Source organism: Bos grunniens, chromosome 6, assembly GCF_055505025.1.
Source record: "Bos grunniens cultivar Pamir isolate PY7600 chromosome 6, Bosgru_T2T1.0, whole genome shotgun sequence".
NCBI classification, from domain to species: Eukaryota; Metazoa; Chordata; class Mammalia; order Artiodactyla; family Bovidae; genus Bos; species Bos grunniens.
In genome coordinates this window covers 34,425,044-34,450,052 of record NC_141170.1, presented here as the reverse complement: position 1 = coordinate 34,450,052, position 25,009 = coordinate 34,425,044, and the positions used below count along the sequence as shown (strand labels likewise).

Below are 25,009 nucleotides of genomic sequence, written 5' to 3'. Positions count from 1 at the left end.
GATCTTTTGGTGAATTTGTAGGGGAGAAAGTGGTCTCCATGTCCTATTCCTCCACCATCTTAGGACCGCCCTTGGATTTTTATTTTGAAAATAATAAAATCTGTTCCCTTAGGGCTACATTTATTATTTAATTGCTATCGTGTAATTACTATATTTAGCCTTTATTCTTTTTGTTTAAATTGTGTGCTATTTAAACTTTGTGGTATACCTAGTTATGATTTTGAGAAGGTAATTGGTGATTATAGCTGGCACTTCTGACTTTTGATCCCCAAAACATTCCCCTCTTGTTCTCATAAAACAAGACAAAAGAAAAAGAGAGAGAGAGAGAGAGGGTCGGGGGGAGAGAACTGATTTAAAAAAAAAAATTATCAGGTGACTAAATGTTCAGGGAAATCGAGTGCTGCTCTCTGTAAGATAAATCATATCCTTAAGGTGTTTAGGGTAATCCTTTTCTCCGTTGGTAGTGATTAGTTTAGGGGTGGTCATGTGCTCCAATTCTAGCCAGTTTAAGAGGAAGTGCTGAGGGTTCTCGCAAGGAGAGAAGCACAGTGAGAAGCCACCCTTTCTTTATGCCTTTGAGACTCCTAGTTGGTGACAACTAACTTCTAATAAATAAAGTAAAACCTAGAGGAAGTAAAGAAAATGACTCAAAGCTCTGAGCTAACCAACTCTGCATGCTTTCTTCTGGACTTCCTGTAGTATGAAATGAAAACACACCATTTCTAGTCTGACATTTCTATTACAACAGAAAACACTCTAACAGAAACAGCATAAAACGAAAGTCATACGAACACACACATATAGTATTTATTTTACCCTTTTCTCATTACAAAAGCAATATATGTCTATTTTGGAAATTTGGGATATAGATATTCACAAGAAAGAAAATTTTTTTAAAAATGAGAGATAACTATGTCAACACTTTTTGTGTATATTCTGTTGTTCCTATGCATGCACTTTGTATATTATATAATTTAAAAATTAAAGTAATTGTCTTATACCTAATTTTTAAACTTAATAACCAAAAGAACTAAATTAAAGATTTAAAACAATTAATCCTAATTAGAGATTAAATTGAATCTTAATTTTATTTAGTTTCCTATGAACACAAATTATAGCAGTCAGACAAGCTTTAGGAATTGGTTTGACATTGAAACTAGGCTAAAGATAAAACATGAAATTCAGATGTATTTTGACAGATGAAGTTTAAATGTATTTTAACACAAATATTATCTCTTTGAAACTACCAAGTAAGTTCTGAGAGCAGGGCACTTAAAATTTTTTTCTAGTTCATTTACATTGAGTTATGCTCCTGGGAAGATAATGTTTGTGGTACCTCAACAATTTTAGGTTTGCTTATTTTTAGCTATGATACCTCTGTTTTTTAGACTGAAGTTGAATTTGTGCAATCTTTGTTTAATTCAGTGTTGTTTGTTCATGTTATGTATAACTAAATTGAATTGCAAGCGGAAATCCATTTTTTAACCTGTTTTATGAGCGACTTCACTTTCACTTTTCACTTTCATGCATTGGAGAAGGAACTGGCAACCCACTTCAGTGTTCTTGCCTGGAGAATCCCAGGGATGGGGGAGCCTGATGGGCTGCCGTCTATGGGGTCGCACAGAGTCGGACACGACTGAAGCGACTTAGCAGCAGCAGCAGCATATGCTAAATAGAAGAAAAGACAGCCAAGATAGACTCTTAATTATCTGATAGATTTGATTACAGAAGATACAAGGAATCCTCATTTTTTGTTATGCCTGAAAATAGAGTAAATGATTATAATATCAAATATTAAATACTCTTTGTTGAGTGATGTACTTTTAACTTAAAAGTTACATTTACCTTTTGCACTATTAATTTTGGTTTGTATCCATATTCATATCATAATTTACATACCACAATATTTTATATAATATAGTTATTTCTGCAAAGTTTTTCATATATTTGGACCCTTAAGAGAGTTTCCAAGGTTAAAATGGTGAGTGATCAAATTGAAATCCAGTTTCAATATTATTATGTATATATAAACACAGTCCATGGGGTTGTGACTATGCACAAATAGATGAATACATTCTGATACATTTTTATTATAATAAACTTCTTTATAAATATACAAGATCAGTTGGCAATTCTTAATTTTTGTGTGACGTTGCTCCTTTGGCAGCCTGATTTGGCCTGTAAATTCCTCTCAGGATAATGTTTTTAAGTGCATAAAATAATAGAAATAAGAATCAAAGAAAAGTTGTTCCATCGAAATAGTTTTGTGCATAGAGCACAGGTTAAAAACACCTGCATAAAGATTTTGAATAGCCCTTTAGTTAATATATTTTTTAAAAATGCCTGAGAACATATCTAAATAAAACAGTTCCATGAACAAAGCCAAACTGACATACGTTTTATAAACACATATCTACTAAAGCCCTTAGATTGAATCCCATATATTTTTGCTTTTAAATCCACACATCAAAATTGTTACAAGTTTAGGAGTAAGAGTATGCATGATAAAGAGACAAAGGAGAAGAATGATTTTGTTGTGACTTATCTTTATATTCCTGTGTCATCTAGCAGAACTATATATTCTTGGTATCAATATACACACCTTTAAAGTTAACTTTGAGTATTTTAGCACTTTACAAATTTTGAGTCCAGCCCAATTCAGTTGTGGAGTTGGGTCATTGATTGGCTAACTAAAGGTATGAGTTTAGTAAAAAGGAGATGTGTATGAAAAAAAAGTAGAAAGAAGGAATTCAATTAATGAAGACAGAATTGGAAAATAATATAGAATGTGGGAAAAAAACCCACCACACCCTATAAAACTAAAAGACAAAGTATGAGGAGAGAAAAATAAGGAAAGCAAAGACCTACCATTAGTTTAATTAGCAATTTACTTTCCACGGTTCCATAAGGCCTGGAATATGTGGAAATTACATTTCATCTTCAATGTGGCACTGCATATCACATGTGAATATAGTAATATTTTACCTATTTAAAAAAATGAATAGTGGTTGAGTTTCTTTTAAGTCCCTTATATAGTTTTCTTATTTAGTGGATACTAAAGAACCTTTTTATCCTATTCCCCTTTTCATGGAATGTGTGGAAACAGGCCTGAATTAAAAGAGGTATTGTGCCAACATATTTTGGAAACCACACCATTTAATGCAAATATCAGTGGATGTTAGTTACACATTTACAGAGAGTTTTCTTTTCCTTTTTCTAACACTCTTCTGTCTCTTTTGACTTGTAATAGTGAGACTGAGGTTTTCAGAGTTCATTTTACATATCAAATAATATTTTGCTTGTGCATTTGCTTGATCTCTCTCTCTCTCTCTTTTTTTTAGTGATTTGTGGATTATGGATTTAGAAAAATCAGAAGACAGAAAAAATCCATCATCTTAAAAGACAGGGTAGACTATTTATAAAACATAATCACTATAGATTTTTTCTTGATTGTATATTAAAACAGTGTTGTTATTACTGCACTTAATTACCACAAACTCCATAGACCACATAGCTGACAGGAATGTTCTATCCCCCAGTCCAAATCTGAACCCCTCTGAAACTCCCTTTTATATGGAGGTACTTCACAACCTGTACCAGGTGAAGAATGGGATGAAGGAGAACTTGTCAAGTTGAAGGAGTGGATAGTGGGTTGGTTGCTGAATACTCCAAATATCAGAATGCTTTTGAAGCCAAGGAAAAAATTAGATTCATTGCATTTTTTCTTAATCCACAGGAGGAAAAACCGATCATATGGGCAGGGGAAATACTATCTGTGCTTTATGTATTTTTATCTTAGCATAAGATTGTAATTGTTGCTAAGCCCCTTTGCAGAAAAAGGTCTGTGTTTCTCAGTGTTAATTTTTGGCATTTGTTTGCCTTAGGCCATGGCTGTTTTAAATATTTATATATTATTATACAAGAATAAAGTGACTAAAAAACCCATATAATGTGTTATAGGAGTTCAGAAAGCAAAGAGATTAATTCAGAAACGTGATTAAGTGAAAATATTTCATTATTTTTCCTGAAAAAAATCTTTTCCTTGTAATTGAGTTTCTGTGATTTCTAAAGGAAGAAGCGTAACATTACCTTAAACTCTACTTTATTCATATGTAAATATGTCACACTATGCTTTGTGTTTCTCATTCCCAAAAGGGGAAATTCATTACTTTGCCTTTCTTTGACTTTCTATGCAGTCTAACAATTATAGAGAGAAATATCCATATATAAGTGGATCAAAGCATGGATTTAAAAAAGCAAAGAGAAAGAAGAAGTGATTTACTGGATCTGACACCCTGTTTACCATGTCAGGATCAAACCAATACCAAATTCCAAGGACATAGTAGGGCGTCCAGCAGACAGTAAATGAAGTGGCAAATGCAACCGTCATCTTTAGGGTCCTCAGCCGAGCTCGTGGTATATTGTTCTTGGACTGATTCAGTTGTAGTTCTTTTAAACAGAGAAAATAGAAGGTGTTTTTAATAACCAGTTTTATTACAAAGCCAAAATAGAAAAAAAGGAACAGAGAATCATAATTCAACCTGGTGAATATAATGGAGGCAAATTGCTAATAATTTTAATAATGACAATATGCTTGCAAAGCATGTTTATATTTCAAGTTTTCCACTCAGCTACATAATAAATAGAAATATTAAAGATAGTAATGCTCTTAAAATAAATTTTCCATCAAACTAATAAGGATTTGAAATAGGAGGTTACTCAAATTCTTCAAATAAAATTTTAAGAGAGTAGACTGAGGTTGAACTGAATTTAATTCTCTGCCCTTTGGTTGTCATACCAACATAGCCACATTTATTTTATAAATTTATAATTTTTCACCTTTCCTGACTGACCAAACAGGAAGCCCTGTTGCCATCATAGGAGGTGATGTAAGCTTGGTGCAGGCAAGAAACACATGCACTGGATTGGTGTCAGAATACTAGTTGGCATTAAGGAGATTTAAGGAATAATACACGATGGAGGAGTTGAAGGACATTAGCTCACCTCTTCTTATAGAAACACCAAAATCAGAACTAACTGCTGAACAGCTGTCAACAAAAAAAACCCCACTAGAACCTAACAAAAAAGATACCCTACATCATGTATGGATATGAGAGTTGGACTGTGAGGAAGGCTGAGCGCCGAAGAATTGATGCTTTTGAACTGTGGTGTTGGAGAAGACTCTTGAGAGTCCCTTGGACTGCAAGGAGATCCAACCAGTCCATTCTAAAGGAAATCAGTCCTGGGTATTCATTGGAAGGACTGATGCTGAGGCTGAAACTCCAATACTTTGGCCACCTCATGCGAAGAGTTGACTCACTGGAAAAGACCCTGATGCTGGGAGGGATTGGGGACAGGTGGAAAAGGGGACGACAGAGTATGAGATTGTTGGATGGTATCACCGACTCAATGGACATGAATTTGAGTAAGCTCCGGGAGTTGGTGATGGACAGGGAGGCCTGGAGTGCTGTGATTCATGGGGTCGCAAAGAGTCAGACATGACTGAGCGACTGAACTGAACTGAACTGAACATCCAAAGATAAAGAAGGAGACATAATGAGATGGTAGGAGGGGTGCAATAGTGATAAAATCGAATTACATACATACCAGGTGGGTAACCCACAAACTGTAAAATAATTAGACCACAGAAATTCTCCCACAGGAGTGAAAGTTCTGAGTCCCACATCAAGCTCCCCAGCCTGGGGATCTGGCAATAGGAGAGCCCCCAGAGAATCTGTCCTTGAAGACCAGCAGGGTTTGATCTTAGGAGTTAAACAGGACTGGAGGAAACAGAAACTCCACTATTGGAGGGCACCCACAAGGTCTTGTGAATACTAGGACCCAAGTTAAAAATGGGGACCTCATAAGAGACTGAGTTAGATTTACCTGCTAGTGTTGGAGGGTCTCCTATGGAGGCAGGGGGTGGTTGTGGCTCACTATGAGGACTCATTGGTGTAGCCCTCTTGAAGTCTGCCATTTTAACACACTAGACACATGAACTGACTTATGTGATTGGACACGTGAAGGCACATTCATATCTTTGAAAGTTCACAACTTTAAGGTTTGTATATAGAGGATTTACTGTATTTAAAGTGATGAGAGAACCCATAACCAAAAACACTCTGCTCAGCAAGGCTCTCATTCAGATTTGATGGAAAAATCAAAAGCTTTACAGACAAGCAAAAGCTAGGAGAATTCAGCACCACAAGACCAGCTTTGGAGCAAATGCTAAAAGTTCTCCAGGGGGAGAAGAAAAGGTCACAACTAGAAACAAGAAAATTATGAATGGAAATGCTTACTGGTGAAGGCAAACATACAATAAAGGTAGGAAATCATCTGTAGACAAATACAAAATCAAAACGATTAACTGTGAGGAGAGCATAAATGCAAGATACTGGAAAGGCATTTGAAATTAAAAGACCTGCAACTTAAAACAGTCTTGTTTACATATAGGCTGCTATATCAAAACCTCATGGTAACCAGAAACCAAAAATATACAATAGATACACACACACACACACACACGAAAAAGGAGTCCAAACACAAAACTAAAGTGAATCTTACAGGAAATCAGTCCTAAATATTCATTGGAAGGACTGATGCTGAAACTGAAGCTCCAATATTTTGGCCACCTGATGCGAAGAACTGACTCATTGGAAAAAACCCTGATGCTGGGAAAGATTGAAGGCAGGAAGAGAAGGGTTGGATGAGATGAGATGAGGATGAGATGAGATGAGATAAGATGGTTGGATAGCACCACCAACACGATGGACATGAATTTGAGCAAGCTCCGGGAGTTGGTGACGAACAGGGAAGCCTGGTGTGCTGCAGTCCATGGGGTCCCAAAGAGCCAGACATGACTGAGTGAACTGAACTGAAAGTGAGTCATCAATCACAAGAGAAGAGAACGAAATAGGAAGGGAAGGAAAAAACTTACAAAAACAAATCCAAAAAAATGAACAAAATGGCAATAAGAACATTCATGTCTATAATTATCTTAAGTGTAAACAGATTAAACAGTCCAACCAAAAGACAGAGACTGGCTGAGTAGATACCAAAACAAGACCTATATATATATGCTGTCTACAAGAGACACACTTCAGATCTAGGGATACATAGAGACCACAAAAGAGCCAGATAAGATTTAGCAATCACCACCACTGACTGAACGTGAGGGGATGGAAAAAGGTATTCATTCAAAAAATAGATAACCAACAAGGGACAACTGTATAGCACAGGGAACTCTATTCTGTTATTAGGTTATTCTAAAATAACCTAAATGGGAAAAGAATTTAAAAATAAATAAATATGTGTATATGTATGACTGAATCATTTTGCTGTACATCAGGACTTAATACCATATTGCTAATCAACGATACTCCAATATAAAATTTTAAAAATTCATACATTTGTTTTTGAGAATGCAACAGATTATTGAAGCAAAAGAGATACAACCATGTGCCTGAAGTGAAAGATCAAATAGTCAATTGCATGTTCCATAATATTTAGCACACTCAACACACACACCGAAATGTGCATAGTGTGTGGATACACTGTGTAGATACAGGAGATTTGAATGTGATACAGAACAACTTAACTTTAACAAATCTATTGGTAACTATATTATGAGTTGTACTTTGCTATATTCTAGGCATCAGGTGTTTGATAAAGTGTTATGATGAACCAGCAGGAACAATTTGCCCATGTTTCTACTGGGTAAATGAAGTAATTGTCCTTTTAGCTTTAATTCCATGCTGTAAATTTATAATATGGGGAGATATTAAATTACCTCATCTCTAAATTGGGGATAATAAAAGTATTGCCTCATAGGGTGATTTTGAATACTGAAAGAGTTAATTAATGTATGTTAGTTGCTCATAATAATATCACAATACTATTACAATACAACACTATTACAGATAAAATAGTACCTGGCACAGCAAGTGCCACTCTGATTCTCTGGTTGGGGTATTGCCGTTAACAACTGTCCATCCACAATTAATCTGAGAAATACATACTGTGGGGATCCTGATGAAGGACCCTTGTTAGGGTGAAGATGATTTTTGCGTTGCAGATCACCATGATGAGAAGAGGGATGATGAAGAGGCAGCTGAAGGTGAAAAAGTTATAAAAGGCTTGATGCCACCACTGTGGAAAACTGCAGTGTGTTACACACTGAGAGAAACCTTCAGTCTGTCCAGAGTCATCTGCTAAATGGATCATCCCAAAGATGTATAGCTGTAGGAGAAAATTTAAAACATTAAAAAGGGATATTGCTTATTTTCAAACAATATTTGCAAGTTTTCTCGAAAGTTTTCTCTTCTGTATTATACTAATCTTCTAACATGTTGTTGCCCAAAGCAACTGCTAAGCTTCTTGACATTTGGCTTTTGGCTTTTCTACAAAAAGTTGTAAGTGGATCTTTAGTTTAAATACGTTTGGGTAATGTGAATGGATCTGTAGGATTTTGAATTTCTTCCAAAATTATTTCAGCCTTGCCGAATAATCACCAACCAAAGATTTAAACCTCCTCTGTATTTCAATTTCATATGCTATTATGATGAGTAAACTTGTTGCAAGTGATTTTATTGTTAAATCTGCAGCACAAAAAAACTGTCTGGCATTTAGAATATGCCCTCAAAATAAATATTTAAATTTTATTTTTGTGACATAAGATCTCATTAAAATGGCCAGAAACATGTACAGACAGTTCATTAAAAAAGGGTGTAACAGTGACCCTTAAGTATATAAAAACATAGTTTCAACCTCACTTATGATAAGAGCAGTGTCAATCAATTAAGGCTACACTGATATGCCATTTCGCACTATCAAGTCTGGCAAAATTAAAAAACAAAAACAAAACAGTAGCACACTCTCATGGGAAGGCTATAGGGAAACAGAAACTCTCATACATTGCTAATGGGCACACAAATTGGTACAATCATTAAGGAGAGGAATTTGGCAATAATTAGTATACATTTGTACTTACCTTTGACTCAGCAATCTGACATTCAGGAGTTTTCCATGAAGATACACCCCTACTTCCATTATATGAACATACATGTGCACAAGATTATTCACTGATGCATTGTTCATACGTGAAAAACATTGAAAATAATCTAAATATTAATTCATAGAACACCAGCTGAATAAACTATGGTGGACCACACAATGGAGTCCTATAGAGTAGTAAAAAAAGAGGGAGGGAAATTTCTATCTGAAGGTGTGTGTGTATACATGTACATACATTTATTCTAGCTCTGTGTGGAGAGAGGCTAAGAACAATGTCATCTAAGTAGCAGTGAGCATACCCCGCTCTCCAGTACCCAGATCTTATTTTTATTTTTTTTTTAATTTTTATTTTATTTTTAAACTTTACATAATTGTATTAGTTTTGCCAAATATCAAAATGAATCCGCCACAGGTATACATGTGTTCCCCATCCTGAACCCTCCTCCCTCCTCCCTCCCCATACCATCCCTCTGGGTCGTCCCAGTGCACTAGCCCCAAGCATCCAGTATTGTGCATCGAACCTGGACTGGCAACTCGTTTCTTACATGATATTTTACATGTTTCAATGTCATTCTCCCAAATCTTCCCACCCTCTCCCTCTCCCACAGAGTCCATAAGACTGTTCTGTACATCAGTGTCTCTTTTGCTGTCTCGTACACCAGGTTATTGTTAGCATCTTTCTAAATTCCATATATATGCGTTAGTATACTGTATTTATGTTTTTCCTTCTGGCTTACTTCACTCTGTATAATAGGCTCCAGTTTCATCCACCTCATTAGAACTGATTCAAATGTATTCTTTTTAATGGCTGAGTAATACTCCATTGTGTATATGTACCATAGCTTTCTTATCCATTCATCTGCTGATGGACATCTAGGTTGCTTCCATGTCCTGGCTATTATAAACAGTGCTGCGATGAACATTGGGGTACACGTGTCTCTTTCCCTTCTGGTTTCCTCAGTGTGTATGCAGATCTTATTTTTAGTATCATTCTCTACCAAAAGGAATCAGAGCTCATTGGCGAAGTGCGTAATCCCAAGGTTGGGGCAATCAAAGCACAATAAGTCATTGGAACACCTGCTGTGCCAAAAAGTCTGGAAATGCCCAGAGAATGATGGAGCATGTGAAAACATTTCAGGCACCAGCTTGAAAGAGGTCCCATTGGCCAAATTTGGGATAGTTTAAGCATGAAAACAAACAAACAAACCCTGATAGAAAAGAATAAGAGTTCAAATAAAGAAACCATGACTCCATGCTGATGTAAATGACAAAACCAGAATAACAAATACATGGGGAAAGGAAAAAGCTCTTTACTATACAGAAAGTCAGCTAGTAAATGTAAAAGATACAATGGAAGTAGTGATTACCATTTTGTAGTTACTATAATAATAATTGATTCAGGCAAGATCACCAATGAATGGCAAAACATTATAAACAGTAAAGTAATAACTTTACAGTAGAGAAATAACCAAATAATTAAGCTAACATTGCCAATAATGGGACAGATTGACAGCATCTGCTTCCTTCTAGAAAGCATTGAGAAGAACTCAGAGTCACCTCTTTCATGTTTTTGTTAAAAATCAAATCAGTCAATCCTAAAGGATATCAATCCTGAGTATTCATTGGAAGGACTGATGCTGAAGCTCCAATACTTGGGCCACCTGGTGGAAAGAACTGACTCATTAGAAAAGACCTGATGCTGGGAAAGATAGAAGGTGGGAGGACAAGGGGATGACAGAGGATGAGATGGTTGGATGGCATCACTGACTCAATGGACATGATTTTAAGCAAGCTCTGGGAGATAGTGAAGGACAGGAAAGCCTGGTGTGCTGCATTCCATGGGGTTGCCAAAAGTTGGATACGACTGAGTGACTGAAGAACAACAATGTAGACAAAGAATGTCGCCTACACAGTAAACAAAGGATGTTGTGGCCATCAAGTTATTAGCCACTGTACTTACCCTCAGGAGTGCTCCCTAAGGAGTGGATTCAGGATGGAGAGAAGTAGAAACATGGCCCTAGATAGTTAAGATGATGTATCAAAGGAATGATCTCAATAAGCCCAAACTCTTGCATTTTTCTGTACTTAGAAAAGCGCTACATTCATTAACCTGAGATGTATGGTTTTTCTTTAATTAGCAACAATCTTCTGATGTTCTGACTACCAGGTTTTTGTTGCAAAGAAGCCTCCTATTAAAAACTCCTGGCTCCTCTGTTGCCTCTAATGAATTGGGAGCAATCTGAGAGACTGTCTTCTAGGCTTAAGTTCTCAAAAGTCTACTGAATAAAACATATTTCTCAACTTTTAGGTCATAGATTTTTTTTCAGTTGACAAGTGCACAACCTGAATCTACCCCCAAGAAAATATCAATCAAACTCAAATTGAGGGGCATTCTACAAAACAACTTGTCTGCACTCTTCAAAAATGTCAGTGTCATGAAATACAAAGAAAGACCAAGGAACTGTTCTAGTTTAAAGGAGACTAAAGAGACAAAGGGTCTTACCAGGTGACTCAGTGGTAAAGGATCTCCCTGTCAATGCAGAAGACACAGGTTTGATCCCTGGGTTGGGAAGATCCCCTGGAGTAGGAAATGGCTACCCACTCCAGTATTCTTGCCTGAAAAATTCTGTGGATAGAAGAGCCTGACAGGCTACAGTCCATGGGGTCAGAAAGAGTTGGACACGACTGAACACGCAAGCAAAGAGGCAAGGCGACTGAACCTCTCGCATAATCTTGAATTTTCTTTTATTAAAGGGGATATTATTGAGACAGCTGAGAGATGAATAGGGCATATAGATTAAATGGTAGTCCTTCAGTTCAGTTCAGTCACTCAGTTGTGTCTGACTCTTTGCAACCCCATGGAATGCAGCACGCCAGGCTTCCCTGTCCATCACCAACTCCTGGAGCTTGATCAAATTCATGTCCATCGAGTCGGTAATGCCATCCAACCATCTCATCCTCTGTCATCCCCTTCTCCTCCTGCCTTCAGTCTTTTCCAGCATCAGGGTCTTTTCCAAGGAATCAGTTCTTCACATTAGGTGGCCAAAGTATTGGAGCTTCAGCTTCAGCATCATTCCTTCCAATGAATATTCAGGACTGATTTCCTTTAGGGTTGACTGGTTTGATCTTGCAGTCCAAGGAACTCTCAAGAGTCTTCTCCAACACCACAGTTCAAAAGCATCAATTCTTTGGCAGTCAGTAGTACTGTATTGGAGAAGGCAATGGCAACCCACTCCAGTACTTTTGCCTGGCAAATCCCATGGACGGAGGAGCCTGGTAGGCTGCAGTCCATGGGGTTGCTAGGAGTCGGACACGACTGAGTGACTTCACTTTCACTTTTCACTTTCATGCGTTGAAGAAGGAAATGGCAACCCACTCCAGTGTTCTTGCCTGGAGAATCCCAGGGACAGGGGAGCCTGGTGGGCTGCAGTGTATGGGGTCGCACAGAGTCGGACACGACTGAGGCGACTTAGCAGCAGCAGCAGCAGTACTGTATTAATGTTAATTTCCCGATTTTGATACTTTATACTGCGCTTATGTGCTAGAAAAAATACACTGAGGTATTGAGAGAGGCATCATGTCTGAACTTTTAAACAATCCATAAAAACATGCATACAAGAGAGAGAATAAGCAAATTTAGCAACATGTTAATATTTGGGGAATCTGAGGGAAAAGTATCCTAGAAATCTTTGTATGATTCTTGCAACCTTTCCCTAAGTGTGAAATTATTTAAAAAAAAGAACTAGTTGAGTCAACAAGGAAACAATGCAAGTGGTTTTCACAAACAAGTTTTAGTTGACATTTATTCATTCTTTCCCAATTTGTCAAGCACACTTCTTACTTCATAATTTCCAAAATTTTCTACTGAAAAACTTCATTTTACCACAAAACATCATTAAAATGAAGAGATAAGAGTGCCTGAGAGCTTTAAAACTGATAACAAGTTAATTCAAACAAAAATGTTGCAGGTTTTTTTTTTTTTTTTTAAGTTTTAAGCAAGTGAGGGGCAGTATTCATTTTTATTTAGTTGTTGACTGAATTAGTAAACTTAAATTCCATTTAGTTAATTTAATAAGCTCAGAATTTCTTTCCTTTTGGGGGTGGCAGAGTGGAAAGAGTATACCTTAAAAAAATACTATTTTCCTCTTTGCTTGTAGAGTAGAAAAGTTTTAATAAATATAAAATATAATAAACAAAATAAATACATATATAATAAGATCTAAGTACATATAATATAAAATACAAGCCTATTTTATTTGTAATTAAAATGCTGATTTTCAGTTTGTGATCTTTTCAGCTTCAAGGGCAAACAAGAATTTTTAGGTTAATCCACTAGAGGGCGCCCAATGATAATATTATCAATCTTAAAGTCAAGAAAAGCAAGTTCAGCTAATTCTGTTTTATGATCCAGATCAATTTTTTCCATGTTACAAAGTGACCCTTTCAGTTTTTCCATACTTCTTTGCAAACTGCCCTTATTTAAAGTTGAGTTTTGAATTTGACCCAACAGGTGTTGTGAATTGAAATCTTTGGAAGGGTTTTTCACATGACCCTGAGAGTCTTCTAACTCTTAAAAATCGTTTTTTCTTCCCATCTCCCTAGTCAGCCTTGGAACCAGATAATCTGAATTTGATTTTCTGCTCTGCACAGGGTCACATTTTCACTTTAATAGTTCATATTTTTAAGTTATAATGATGAGTCTTTCAATGAAAAGGACTTTATAGTACTATGGTTTGAATTTGGTTTTCATCTTTATGTAATGAATGCTTGTTTTTAAAGCAACTCCTTGGTCATAAAACTATACTTGGTACACTCTGTCATGAAAGATGAACTAAATATATTGTGCTATCAAGAAATTAAATATTTCTTAGGGGAGATACAGCATGTATGTGACAACTATAATACTCAATAGACTGTGACAAGTTCCGAAGGAGAGTTATAGTGTTATGAAAATTCAGAATTTTACTCACCCACAAACTAATTTGTTTTAGGCTTCATTCAGTTTATTTTCAACTCCAAGACCATGTTCATTTGAATGATTAATATAGGGATATACTTTACTTCCAGTGATTCTTTCATACTTGGATGATATTTCAAAAGTTTCTTTGTTTCTCCTCTCTCATGCCTGGCCCCAGTTCTCATCAGTGTTTACTTTATTTTGCTCTAAACAATAGCAGTTTGTTCTCCACCTTTACAGTCACTTGCAGATGCTATTCCTCTTAGCACATAATTTTTAACCTTCGCCTTACCCCATATTAGTGACACCATGACTTAATCTTTCTGAAGGTGATTATCTTTAGATGCTATGCTTTAGGTTCCTCTTGGGATTCCCTGGTGGCTAAGACAGTAACGAATCCGTCTGCAAAGTAGGAAACCCGGGTTCGATCCCTGGGTTGGGAAGATGCCCTAAAGAAAAGAATGGCTTCCCACTCCAGTATTCTTGCCTGGAGAATTCCATGGACAGAGGAACCTAGTGGGCTAGGGAGATATAAATAGTATTTAACTCTAGGGACTGTCATGACAGTTAACAAGCGAATACTTGCAAAGCACCTAGAGTAATGCCTGGCCCACAGTTAGCACTATATAAATCATAGCCATTATTAAAAATTTTTTTGAGGCACACAATATATAAATATATATTGCATATGTTTACATATTTATAAATTTTACCATATTTTTCCTGATATCACTTAACTATTTATTCTCACTTTAAGATTTTCCTGCCTTTTCCTTCTCTAGCCTCTTACAGGAAAAAAGAGACAGTATTGCACACTGTGATACAATGATATGCATGCATGCTCAGTCGCTCAGTCATGCCAACTCTTTGTGACCACATGGACTATAGCCCACCAGGCTCTTCTGTTCATGTAATTTTCCAAGCGGGTTGGAAATCCTGGTGGTTAGGATTCTGGGCTTTCACTGCTGAAGCCCGATTCTGCTAGGGGAACTGAGATCCTGCTAGGGGAACTGAGATCCTGCAATTCGCACAGCATGACCAGAGACAAATAAAAAAACAAAAAGCAACACAGAAGCATTTAACACAATTCCTGGCACATATTTATGTACTGAATAACTATTATTTATCAAAATAATCATCACCATTATTGTTATTTCTGCTACTAGTATGCTGTTACTACATTCCAGTAACATTTTTTGGCATATTGTACACATGTAGTGAGTATTTATTGAATTTAAGCTGCTTGTGGGTCTTCCCAGGTGACACTAGTGGTAAAGAACCCTCCTGCCAATGCAGGAGACATAAGCGATGCCACTTTGATCCCTGGGTCGGGAAGATCCCCTGGAGGAGGGCATGGCAACCCACTCCAGTATTCTGGCCTGGAAAATTCCATGGACAGAGGAGCCTGGCAGCCTACAGTCAGTCCATAGGATTGCAAAGAGTCAGACATGACTGAAGTGACAGCATGGATAGAGCATGCACAAGCTGCTTGCTAAGTTCAGAAGAGCCTGCTAGCATTGTAAATTTATGTTTGTAACAGGCAAGCCTCCACATTTATTCAGACCACACATCTTCACACCAAAGAATAAAGGAATACTCATATACAACAGACCCTCCAAATCTTTGGGTTCCACATCTGCAGATTCAACTAACCAGAGATGGAAAAATATTCAGAAAAAAATTTTTAGAAAGTTCCAAAGAGTAAGACGTGAACTTGGAAAGCTCCAGAAACTGTCTATATAATATTATATTGTATTTACAATTATTTACACAGCATTTACATTGTATTAGGTATTATAAGTAATCTAGAGATGATTTAAAGTATATAGGAGGATGTACATAGGTTACAGGCAAATAGTATACCATATTTTATAGAAAGGACTTGAACATCTGGGAAATTTCTTATCTGAGGCCACCACGGTGGGGAAGGAGGATGTCTAGGAACCAATCCCCTGGGGATATCAAGGGTGACTGCATTTTCTCTTCAGGCCTGGGTTACCTACAGAATTAAAAAGCTGTCAACATATAATTCTCCCTGGTAACACAGAGAAACTAGTGATGTGAACTCTATCTGCAAATAATCTGCTGCTCTGGAATTTTTGTGGTCTTAGATGACAGTCATCAGAAACCTTGCGTTTTTTAATTGGAAATGGACACACCAGATTCAGGAAATGTTTTCTGCTTAACATGCACCTACTAGCCTGACCACAGTCAGTCTTAAGTCAGATATCCTTTCAAGTCCTGTTGGCTGTCTTGCCTTGCCTTCCTCTCCCTTCCGCCTTTTCTTCCTTTCTTATCCTATGTTTAGAAACAATACCTCCAAGACTTGAATCATTATGCTCTGACATATAAATCTTTTAGAGTGAATAAGACAGCTTAGTGACTAGGGAGGACATTGGCCAAATTTACTTATCAGTCAGAATAAATGTCATAATTTTTTGAAGCAATCTTTACATAAGCAATTTTGTTTGCTGTTTCTTAAATAATTATTTTATTTTCATACTCATATTTCCCTAATACTTTTTTCTCCTGACTTCAAAAATCCTATTATGAAGGAAGTAATTAAGGTAGGAAAAGGGGAAGAAATGAATAGTAATGCATTTTTAAGACTTTATACTTAAAGTCTTATATATGATTGTATATATCTTACTCTTTATAGCACTTTTTACAATGACCCTTTTAAACTTGGTTAAGTAAATTACTCAGATAGCTGGTAAAAGACAGCACTGAGATTTGAAACCAGCTTTGTTTAAATCCCACTGCCTTTCAGACTTGCAGGGATATCTGAGGTCTTCTGAGACTAGGACTGTAGCTAGTGAATGGTCAAACAGAGGACTGGGGCTCCCTTATCCCTATTTGACCAGAGCAACTCCACTTATATCTGCTTCATTTATTGAAGCTCCACACAGAATTTCATTTTAAATAAAATTCAATTACAAGCAAAAGTATAAAATTGTGGTCACAGGACACTGAAAGTTTTGGAAATATATCCCCAAACCATCACAGAACTCTGAGGTGATCAGCAAGGTGGAGAAGCAAGGTGGTCAGTTTGAAAGTTGGTCATTCTGAACTCTAGCAAAATGTCATAAATTCTCAGGTTCCTGGGAACATGACAACTAGCTTGTTAATTTTTTTTTCTTTTTCCAACCTAGCATGAATTAATCAAGTGATAGAATATCCATATATATACCAAAGGATGAATACAATCCTAAAGGAAATCAATCCTGAATATTCATTGGAAGGACTGCTGCTGAAGCTGAAGCTCCACCTGATGTGAAGAGCTGACTCATTAGAAAAGACCTTGATGCTGGGAAAGATTGAGGGCAGGAAGAGAAGGGGACGACAGAGGATGAGATGGTTGGATGGCATCACTCACTGACTCAGTGGACATCAGTTTGAGCAAACTCTGGGAGATGGTGAAGGACAGGGAAGTCTGGTGTGCTGCAGTTCATGGGGTCACAAAGAGTTGAACATGACTGAGCAACTGAATAACAACAAACACAGGATGAAAATTAAAAGTCATCCTTTCAAACGCCTTTTAAATTAGCCACAACAGGATGTGCTTTTGTCAATGGGCTTTGTGGGGCGTGGTGAAGCGTGAGCTGTACTCACTGCGTCAAACAGCCTGGAAATCAAAAGCCTTTCCTATCTCTTGTCTTCCCCATCACGCACACATTACATTACTCACAGGGTTGAAGCCTCTTTTATTCAGAGAGAAAGAGCAGAGAGCTATAATAAAAAGATAAACTGGACTTAACAAAAAGACAGGAATACAACAGGTCAAGTGGCATTGGGCAAACAATTAATCCTTTTAAGTGAATACTTTTCAAACTGCGGGTTGTACCCATCAGTTAGTTGTAATCAGTAATAAAAAATGATTTGGAACAGAATAGAGTATTTATTTTATGAAAACTTTTCTCAGTTATAGGTCTATGAGAGATAGATTAAGTCTTCATGTAGTCTGTATTTCTTTCTTTCCATTACTGTCAAGAAGGTTTGAAGGACATTGATTTCAAAGGTTCTCTTTGAATGGTCTTTTTTATGTGAAATGGGGATAATAGCATAGCCTTTACGTACCTCACAGAGTCCGTGTAAATACCAAATAAGATTATGAATGTGAGGTCTTTCAGGAAACTTCAGCAAAGTGCTTTATCAATTTAAAGTGCTGCTGAAAGCAAGAATGAGTCATTTGTTTTACAAAATGAAATAGCGTCAATACTACCATATTCTGTGACCCATATGTAAATTTTCTTATGTACATCATTTTAATAATGTACAACATGATGGCCACAGTTAACACTGATGTATGATGTTTAGAAAAGTTATTAAGAGAGTAAATCCTAAGAGTGCTCATCACAAGGAAAGAAAACTTTTTTCTTTTCATTGTGTCAATATGAGATGATGTAAGAAGTTAGCTGAAACTATTGTGTTAATCATTTCACATTATATGTAAACCAAGCTATCATGCTGTACATGTTAAACCTACATGGTGATGTATACAGACTGTTTTTCAAAAAATTGAAAATGAAGAAAAACAAAAAAATCATTTAATCCTTGTGTAAGACTCATGAAAGTTATATGGCTTCCACATTGTTCTCAGAGTTTCCCCCAGCTATCTTCTGTTATATACATCCATTCCACCTCCATTTATTGATTCATCTATCCAAACTTTGTTTTCATTTTAGTAAAAGGTGAAAGGTTTATTTGATCTGAAGAGGAATCAGAGTATCCAAACATTTAAAATTTATATTTTTTTGGGTGTCTCATTAAGTACTGTGAATATGAATTAAATTGAACACAACAGTTTTCACTGTTGTAGCAGCACATATCATAATGGCAAAGACAAACAAGTACATAATTACAATGTTTTCTGACAAAGAAACAGTGTGCTATGAATTCAAAGGAAAGGCAGCAACCATGAAATCTAATTTCCTGCTACTGTCAATCTGTCACTTGAGCCAAACAAGTCTCCTTTGAAAATTAATCACTTTACAACTTTTGCTGAAAAATACATGTGATCCTTGGCTTTTTTTTTCCATTCAAATACATTCATCTTTAAAAACTCAGTTTAGGGCTTCCCTTGTGGCTTAGCGGGTAAAGAATCTGCCTACAGTGAGGGAGACCTGGATTCGATCCCTGGATTGGGAAGATCCCCTGGAGGAGGGCATGGCAACCCACTCCAGTATTTTTGCCTGGAGAATCCCCATGGGCAGAGGAGCCTGACAGGCTACAGTCCACCCGGTTGCAATGAGTCAGACATGACTGAGCAACTAAGCATAAGACCTATTATATAAGCATTAATAAAATTGTTAAAGACCTTTAAAAAAAAAACTCAGTTTATCCTACTTTTACCCTTCCTTCACCATTTTAACTTTAATAATTCATCTCTCTCTTCTTACACTGGTAAGAGACTTGAAAACTTTTTTGTACATAGTTGTATTCATTTTGTATAAGTTTTATTTCTATAACTGAATGTCATTTTTTTGTCTCTTTGTTTCATCAGTAGCTGGTTCAGTGTTAGGAACCCAACTTGTGTTTATCTTCTCTAAGAAAATTGAACAATATATAAATACACATCACTCATAGTTCAAAGAAATAAAATGGAAAATTTCAGAGCATAAACCTTTGCTAAGTAACCTCATTTAAGTAAGATATTTGCTAAATTAATTCTTGTATATGCAGTCACTGTGAGAATAATTTTAATATACTTTTCTCCAGGGAAATCAAAGCATTTTGGTTTTTTTCTGCCATAAAACACACACTGATATACAAAAAATGTCAAGTGAGGAATTGGTGGGAGAATATAGTTATCTAACTTTCTAGTGTCCTGAACTATTTAGTGCATCTTGTGTGGCAGCTTTTGTCTGTTTGTTTGTTTTTATGCCAGCTGGCTAGTTTAGAATCTCTAGATAAATTTCTATTTGTAGTGACAAGTTTTTGGAGGATCATGGTAAACTCTGACTTCCTGACACATCCCTGTACCCTGGATTCATCACAGGGTACATTCACAAACATAGAGACAATTTGGTCATCTTTGCCATTTTCAAGAATGCATCGTCTTCTTCAGAGAGTTGGCTGTTGAAGAGGTAGATTCTGAAGATCCATCAACTGGGGTGCCTCTGATAAAGACAGTCTGGAGGGCTATCTGCTTTCTGAAGGAGAGGGCCTTGCCTGCACCAACAGCCATAGAGTTTTGCTAACAGCCTGTTACAGTCTCATCTACCTCCAGATAAAGCTCAAGTCAACCTCATGGAAATGTTCAAATATCCAAACGTCTAAGATGTCCCACATTTCCTTTTATTCAATCCCCCCCAGCTGCAAACTGCAGAACATACTAATTAAGGATAGTTCTTTCTATGCTGCAATGACAGAAGACTCAAGAAGTTCCAAATAAAACAAGTTATGCATACTTTCTACCTATGCAAATTTTATTGTTCCTAAAGATTCCCCCAATTTACCATGTCAACCAGAGTAAAAGAAAATGTAGATGAAAGAATCAAATGAGGATGAGTTCAAATTTGAGAATAGCTTCATTTTGAGGGAGCATTTACTATGTACCAGATAGTATGATAGAAAACTTAACAAATTATGTGTTTAATCATTACAAAGGTGCATCAAGTAGACGTTACCTCCATTTTATAAATGCAAGACCTGAAACCCAGAGAGGTTAAGACATTTGCCAAAGGTAACAGAGCAGAGTCAGGATTAAATTCCACACTCTGACTTCCAGAGCCCAAGCTCTTAGAGATAATACAATACTACCTTTGACAAGACCTTCATTCAGATTTAGATAGGAAATCTGTAATCTCCATAAAAAGTTTGCAATGTTGGTTTACCTGTGGTCCAGCAAAGATGCTACTGAGAAGCCAGGCCAAGCCAATCATGAACTGTCCAAGCTTGCTGTTGCTTTTCACTGCTAGAGGCTTGGTGATCGCCAGCGAGCGGTCGAGGCTGATCACCACCATCATGAAGGCAGGGGCATACATGGAGAAAAGCTTCAGATAGCTGAGGACTTTGCAAAGGAGCTCTCCAGCATACCATTGAACAGTTATGTTCCACATTCCATCCAGTGGCATAACAATCAGAGTCTCCAGCAGGTTGGCTAAAGTCAAATGTTTTAAAAGCAACTTCATTCTCGAGAGTTTTTTCCTCTTCTCTTTCCTTTGAGTCCAATTCTGAAGTTTCAACAAGAAAGAAGTGTTGAAAATTGTGGAGAGTAGAAAAAGGAAGAAAGTAACTGTCACTCGGATCTTTCCAGATAGGGTCAGGGTGGGGAGGCTGCCTGGTGTTAGAGGGATGCTGCTGTTGATCGATGAACAGTGGTTTTCATTCTGTTCAGGAGAGTCACTGTTTGCCATCCTTTATGGCTGATGCAGCTTCAAGACTCGTGTTTCTGGCACTTCTGATATTTTATTGTAATTGCACTTGGAGTCCTGTTTTATTTCAGCCTTCTTTGGCTGATAACGTCACAGGTTTATATTTATGTCAAATTTTGTCCCTGAGATATTTTGTATTTAAAGTGAAAGATCAAGGTGAACTTGTTTTGTGGGCTTGTAATCCAGCAGGGTGCTAAAGCAAAGCAGACAAACACTTTCTGAGGGCCAAATGTAACTGTAGTATCTCAGCAGATGGCCTGGTTTTCACAACATTTTTCCTAAGTGAAGAAGGACGTTTGAAACTTAATTTTGTAATTAAAATTCTCTTAGGATATTATTCAAGTAAATTTAGTGAAGATGTTTTCTAAAAAAAAACGTTAAGTGTTCTGTTCAATACATGCAAAATGAAAAAGAAGAAAATACTAAAAAAGAACTTGATCCAGTTAAGATTTGTAATTTAAAGAATCACAAATTTGTAATTTCTCAAAAAATTTGTTTTCTTTTCAATCACACAATGCTGAGCATCCAAACACTAGATAAATATATTTATTCAGAACTGTCCTCTATGAAACATCAAACTAATACCTTAACAGTTAGAATCAATTTGATCTAATATTGAGATGCATTCAAATTTATCAGTCTTAATGTTTAGATAAAATCATTAACTTCATGAAAAATTTTTGTTATTGCTTTGATTTTATAATTGTCTAATTATTGTACTTGCCGTTTTTGCACATTATTTCATAGGGTAGCTTGGTATTAGAGGGAATACTGTATAAATGTCTTAACCACGTCTATGCATGCTTACGGAGAAGGCAATGGCACCCTACTCCAGCACTCTTGCCTGGAAAATCCCACGGACAGAGGAGCCTGGTGGGCTGCAGTCCATGGGGTCGCTAGGAGTCGGACACGACTGAGTGACTTCACTTTCACTTTTCACTTTCATGCATTGGAGAAGGAAATGGCAACCCACTCCAGTGTTCTTGCCTGGAGAATCCCAGGGACGGTGGAGCCTGGTGGGCTGCCATCTATGGGGTCGCACAGAGTCGGACACTATTGAAGCGACTTAGCATAACCATGCATGTTTATATACAATATACATCCCTTTATATTGTAATTGGATCATTTCACACTAGGGCCACTTAGAAACTTTCTCTGTATTGTTGCTGTATCTTACACATTGAGTGTTTGATGATGTTTCCTACTACTGGTATGATTTAGATTGGAATTTATTAAATTACCAGATTGATTTGTCTCATCAGCTAGTTTGCTTCTGTAGCAGCCAAAGAAAGAATAATGTTAAAAGTAAGGGTGGTTATTTTATTTTATTTTATTTTTTATTTTATTTTATTTATTTATTTATTTATTTATTTATTTTTAAAAGAAAATCCATCCTGAACCCTCCTCCCTCCTCCCTCCCCATACCATCCCTCTGGGTCGTCCCAGTGCACCAGTCCCAAGCATCCAGCATCGTGCATTGAACCTGGACTGGCATCTCGTTTCATACATGACATTTCACATGTTTCAATGCCATTCTCCCAAATCTTGCCACCCTCTCCCTCTCCCACAGAGTCCATAAGCCTGTTCTATATATCAGTGTCTCTTTTGCTGTCTCGTATACAGGGTTATCGTTACCGTCTTTCTAAATTCCATATACATGCGTTAGTATACTGTATTGGTGTTTGTCCTTCTGGCTTACTTCACTCTGTATAATAGGCTCCAGTTTCATCCACCTCATTAGAACTGATTCAAATGTTTTCTTTTTAATGGCTGAGTAATACTCCATTGTGTATATGTACCACAGCTTTCTTATCCATTCATCTGCTGATGGACATCTAGGTTGCTTCCATGTCCTGGCTATTATAAACAGTGCTGCGATGAACATTGGGGTACACGTGTCTCTTTCCCTTCTGGTTTCCTCAGTGTGTATGCCCAGCAGTGGGATTGCTGGATCATAAGGCAGTTCTATTTCCAGTTTTTTAAGGAATCTCCACACTGTTCTCCATAGTGGCTGTACTAGTTTGCATTCCCACCAACAGTGTAAGAGGGTTCCCTTTTCTCCACACCCTCTCCAGCATTTATTATTTGTAGACTTTTGGATCGCAGCCATTCTGACTGGTGTGAAATGGTACCTCATAGTGGTTTTGATTTGCGTTTCTCTGATAATGAGTGATGTTGAGCATCTTTTCATGTGTTTGTTAGCCATCTGTATGTCTTATTTGGAGAAATGTCTATTTAGATCTTTGGCCCATTTTTTGATTGGGTCATTTATTTTTCTGGAGTTGAGCTGGAGGAGTTGCTTGTATATTTTTGAGATTAGTTGTTTGTCGGTTGCTTCATTTGCTATTATTTTCTCCCATTCTGAAGGCTGTCTTTTCACCTTGCTAATAGTTTCCTTTGATGTGCAGAAGCTTTTAAGTTTAATTAGGTCCCATTTGTTTATTTTTGCTTTTATTTCCAATATTCTGGGAGGTGGGTCATAGAGGATCCTGCTGTGATGTATGTCAGAGAGTGTTTTGCCTATGTTCTCCTCTAGGAGTTTTATAGTTTCTGGTCTTACGTTTAGATCTTTAATCCATTTTGAGTTTATTTTTGTATGTGGTGTTAGAAAGTGTTCTAGTTTCATTCTTTTACAAGTGGTTGACCAGATTTCCCAGCACCACTTGTTAAAGAGATTGTCTTTAATCCATTGTATATTCTTGCCTCCTTTGTCAAAGATAAGGTGTCCATATGTGCGTGGATTTATCTCTGGGCTTTCTATTTTGTTCCATTGATCTATATTTCTGTCTTTGTGCCAGTACCATACTGTCTTGATAACTGTGGCTTTGTAGTAGAGCCTGAAGTCAGGTAGGTTGATTCCTCCAGTTCCATTTTTCTTTCTCAAGATCGCTTTGGCTATTCGAGGTTTTTTGTATTTCCATACAAATTGTGAAATTATTTGTTCTAGCTCTGTGAAGAATACTGTTGGTAGCTTGATAGGGATTGCATTGAATCTATAAATTGCTTTGGGTAGTATACTCATTTTCACTATATTGATTCTTCCAATCCATGAACATGGTATATTTCTCCATCTATTAGTGTCCTCTTTGATTTCTTTCACCAGTGTTTTATAGTTTTCTATATATAGGTCTTTAGTTTCTTTAGGTAGATATATTCCTAAGTATTTTATTCTTTTCGTTGCAATGGTGAATGGAATTGTTATTTTAATTTAGATGGCCCATTCTTGTAGTTTCATTTATTTGTTTGTTGTCTTACATTCATTTATTAAATAAATAATTACTAAATACCTGCTATATATACTCTCTTGGCACGTGAATGAAACATGAATATAGCATCATTTGGGCTTCCTTGGTGTCTTAGTGGTAAAGAATCCACCTGTCATTGCAGGAGACATTGGTTCAATCCCTGGATTGGGAAGATCCCCTGGAGAAGGAACCGGCAACCCACTCCAGTATTCTAGCCTGGGAAATCCTATGGACAGAGGATCCTTGTGGGCTATAGTCCATGGGGTCACAAGACAGTCAGACATGACTTAGAGACTAACCACCACCAACAACATTGCATCACCGAGGCCCTGAGGGAGTCTATTCAGTACTATGTAAGGATAGATAAGCATACTGGACTTACCTTATGTACCTCGTCAGTTTCTTCTGTGCTAGCTCCT

The 25,009-nt window shown here is 36.9% G+C and overlaps 1 protein-coding gene across 3 annotated transcripts; it reads right to left on the bottom strand.

Annotated features, from left to right (window-relative positions):
- Positions 1–785: 785 nt before the first annotated feature.
- Positions 786–21,423, bottom strand: GNRHR (gonadotropin releasing hormone receptor). 3 transcript variants are annotated; one of them, XM_086405582.1, is made up of 4 exons: positions 20,806–21,423; positions 8,019–8,238; positions 4,326–4,449; positions 786–1,668 (listed from the first exon to the last, which is right to left on the bottom strand). In XM_086405582.1, the coding sequence occupies exons 1-4, from the start codon at positions 21,325–21,327 to the stop codon at positions 1,647–1,649; spliced, it is 888 nt and encodes a 295-aa protein (XP_086261708.1). In that variant the 5' UTR covers positions 21,328–21,423; the 3' UTR covers positions 786–1,646. The 3 variants fall into 3 exon arrangements, with proteins under 3 accessions (XP_086261708.1, XP_086261707.1, XP_086261709.1); XM_086405581.1 differs by lacking the exon at positions 786–1,668 and having other exon boundaries at positions 4,086–4,449; XM_086405583.1 differs by lacking the exon at positions 786–1,668 and having other exon boundaries at positions 4,107–4,449; positions 8,019–8,110.
- Between the last annotated feature and the right edge of the window lie 3,586 nt (positions 21,424–25,009).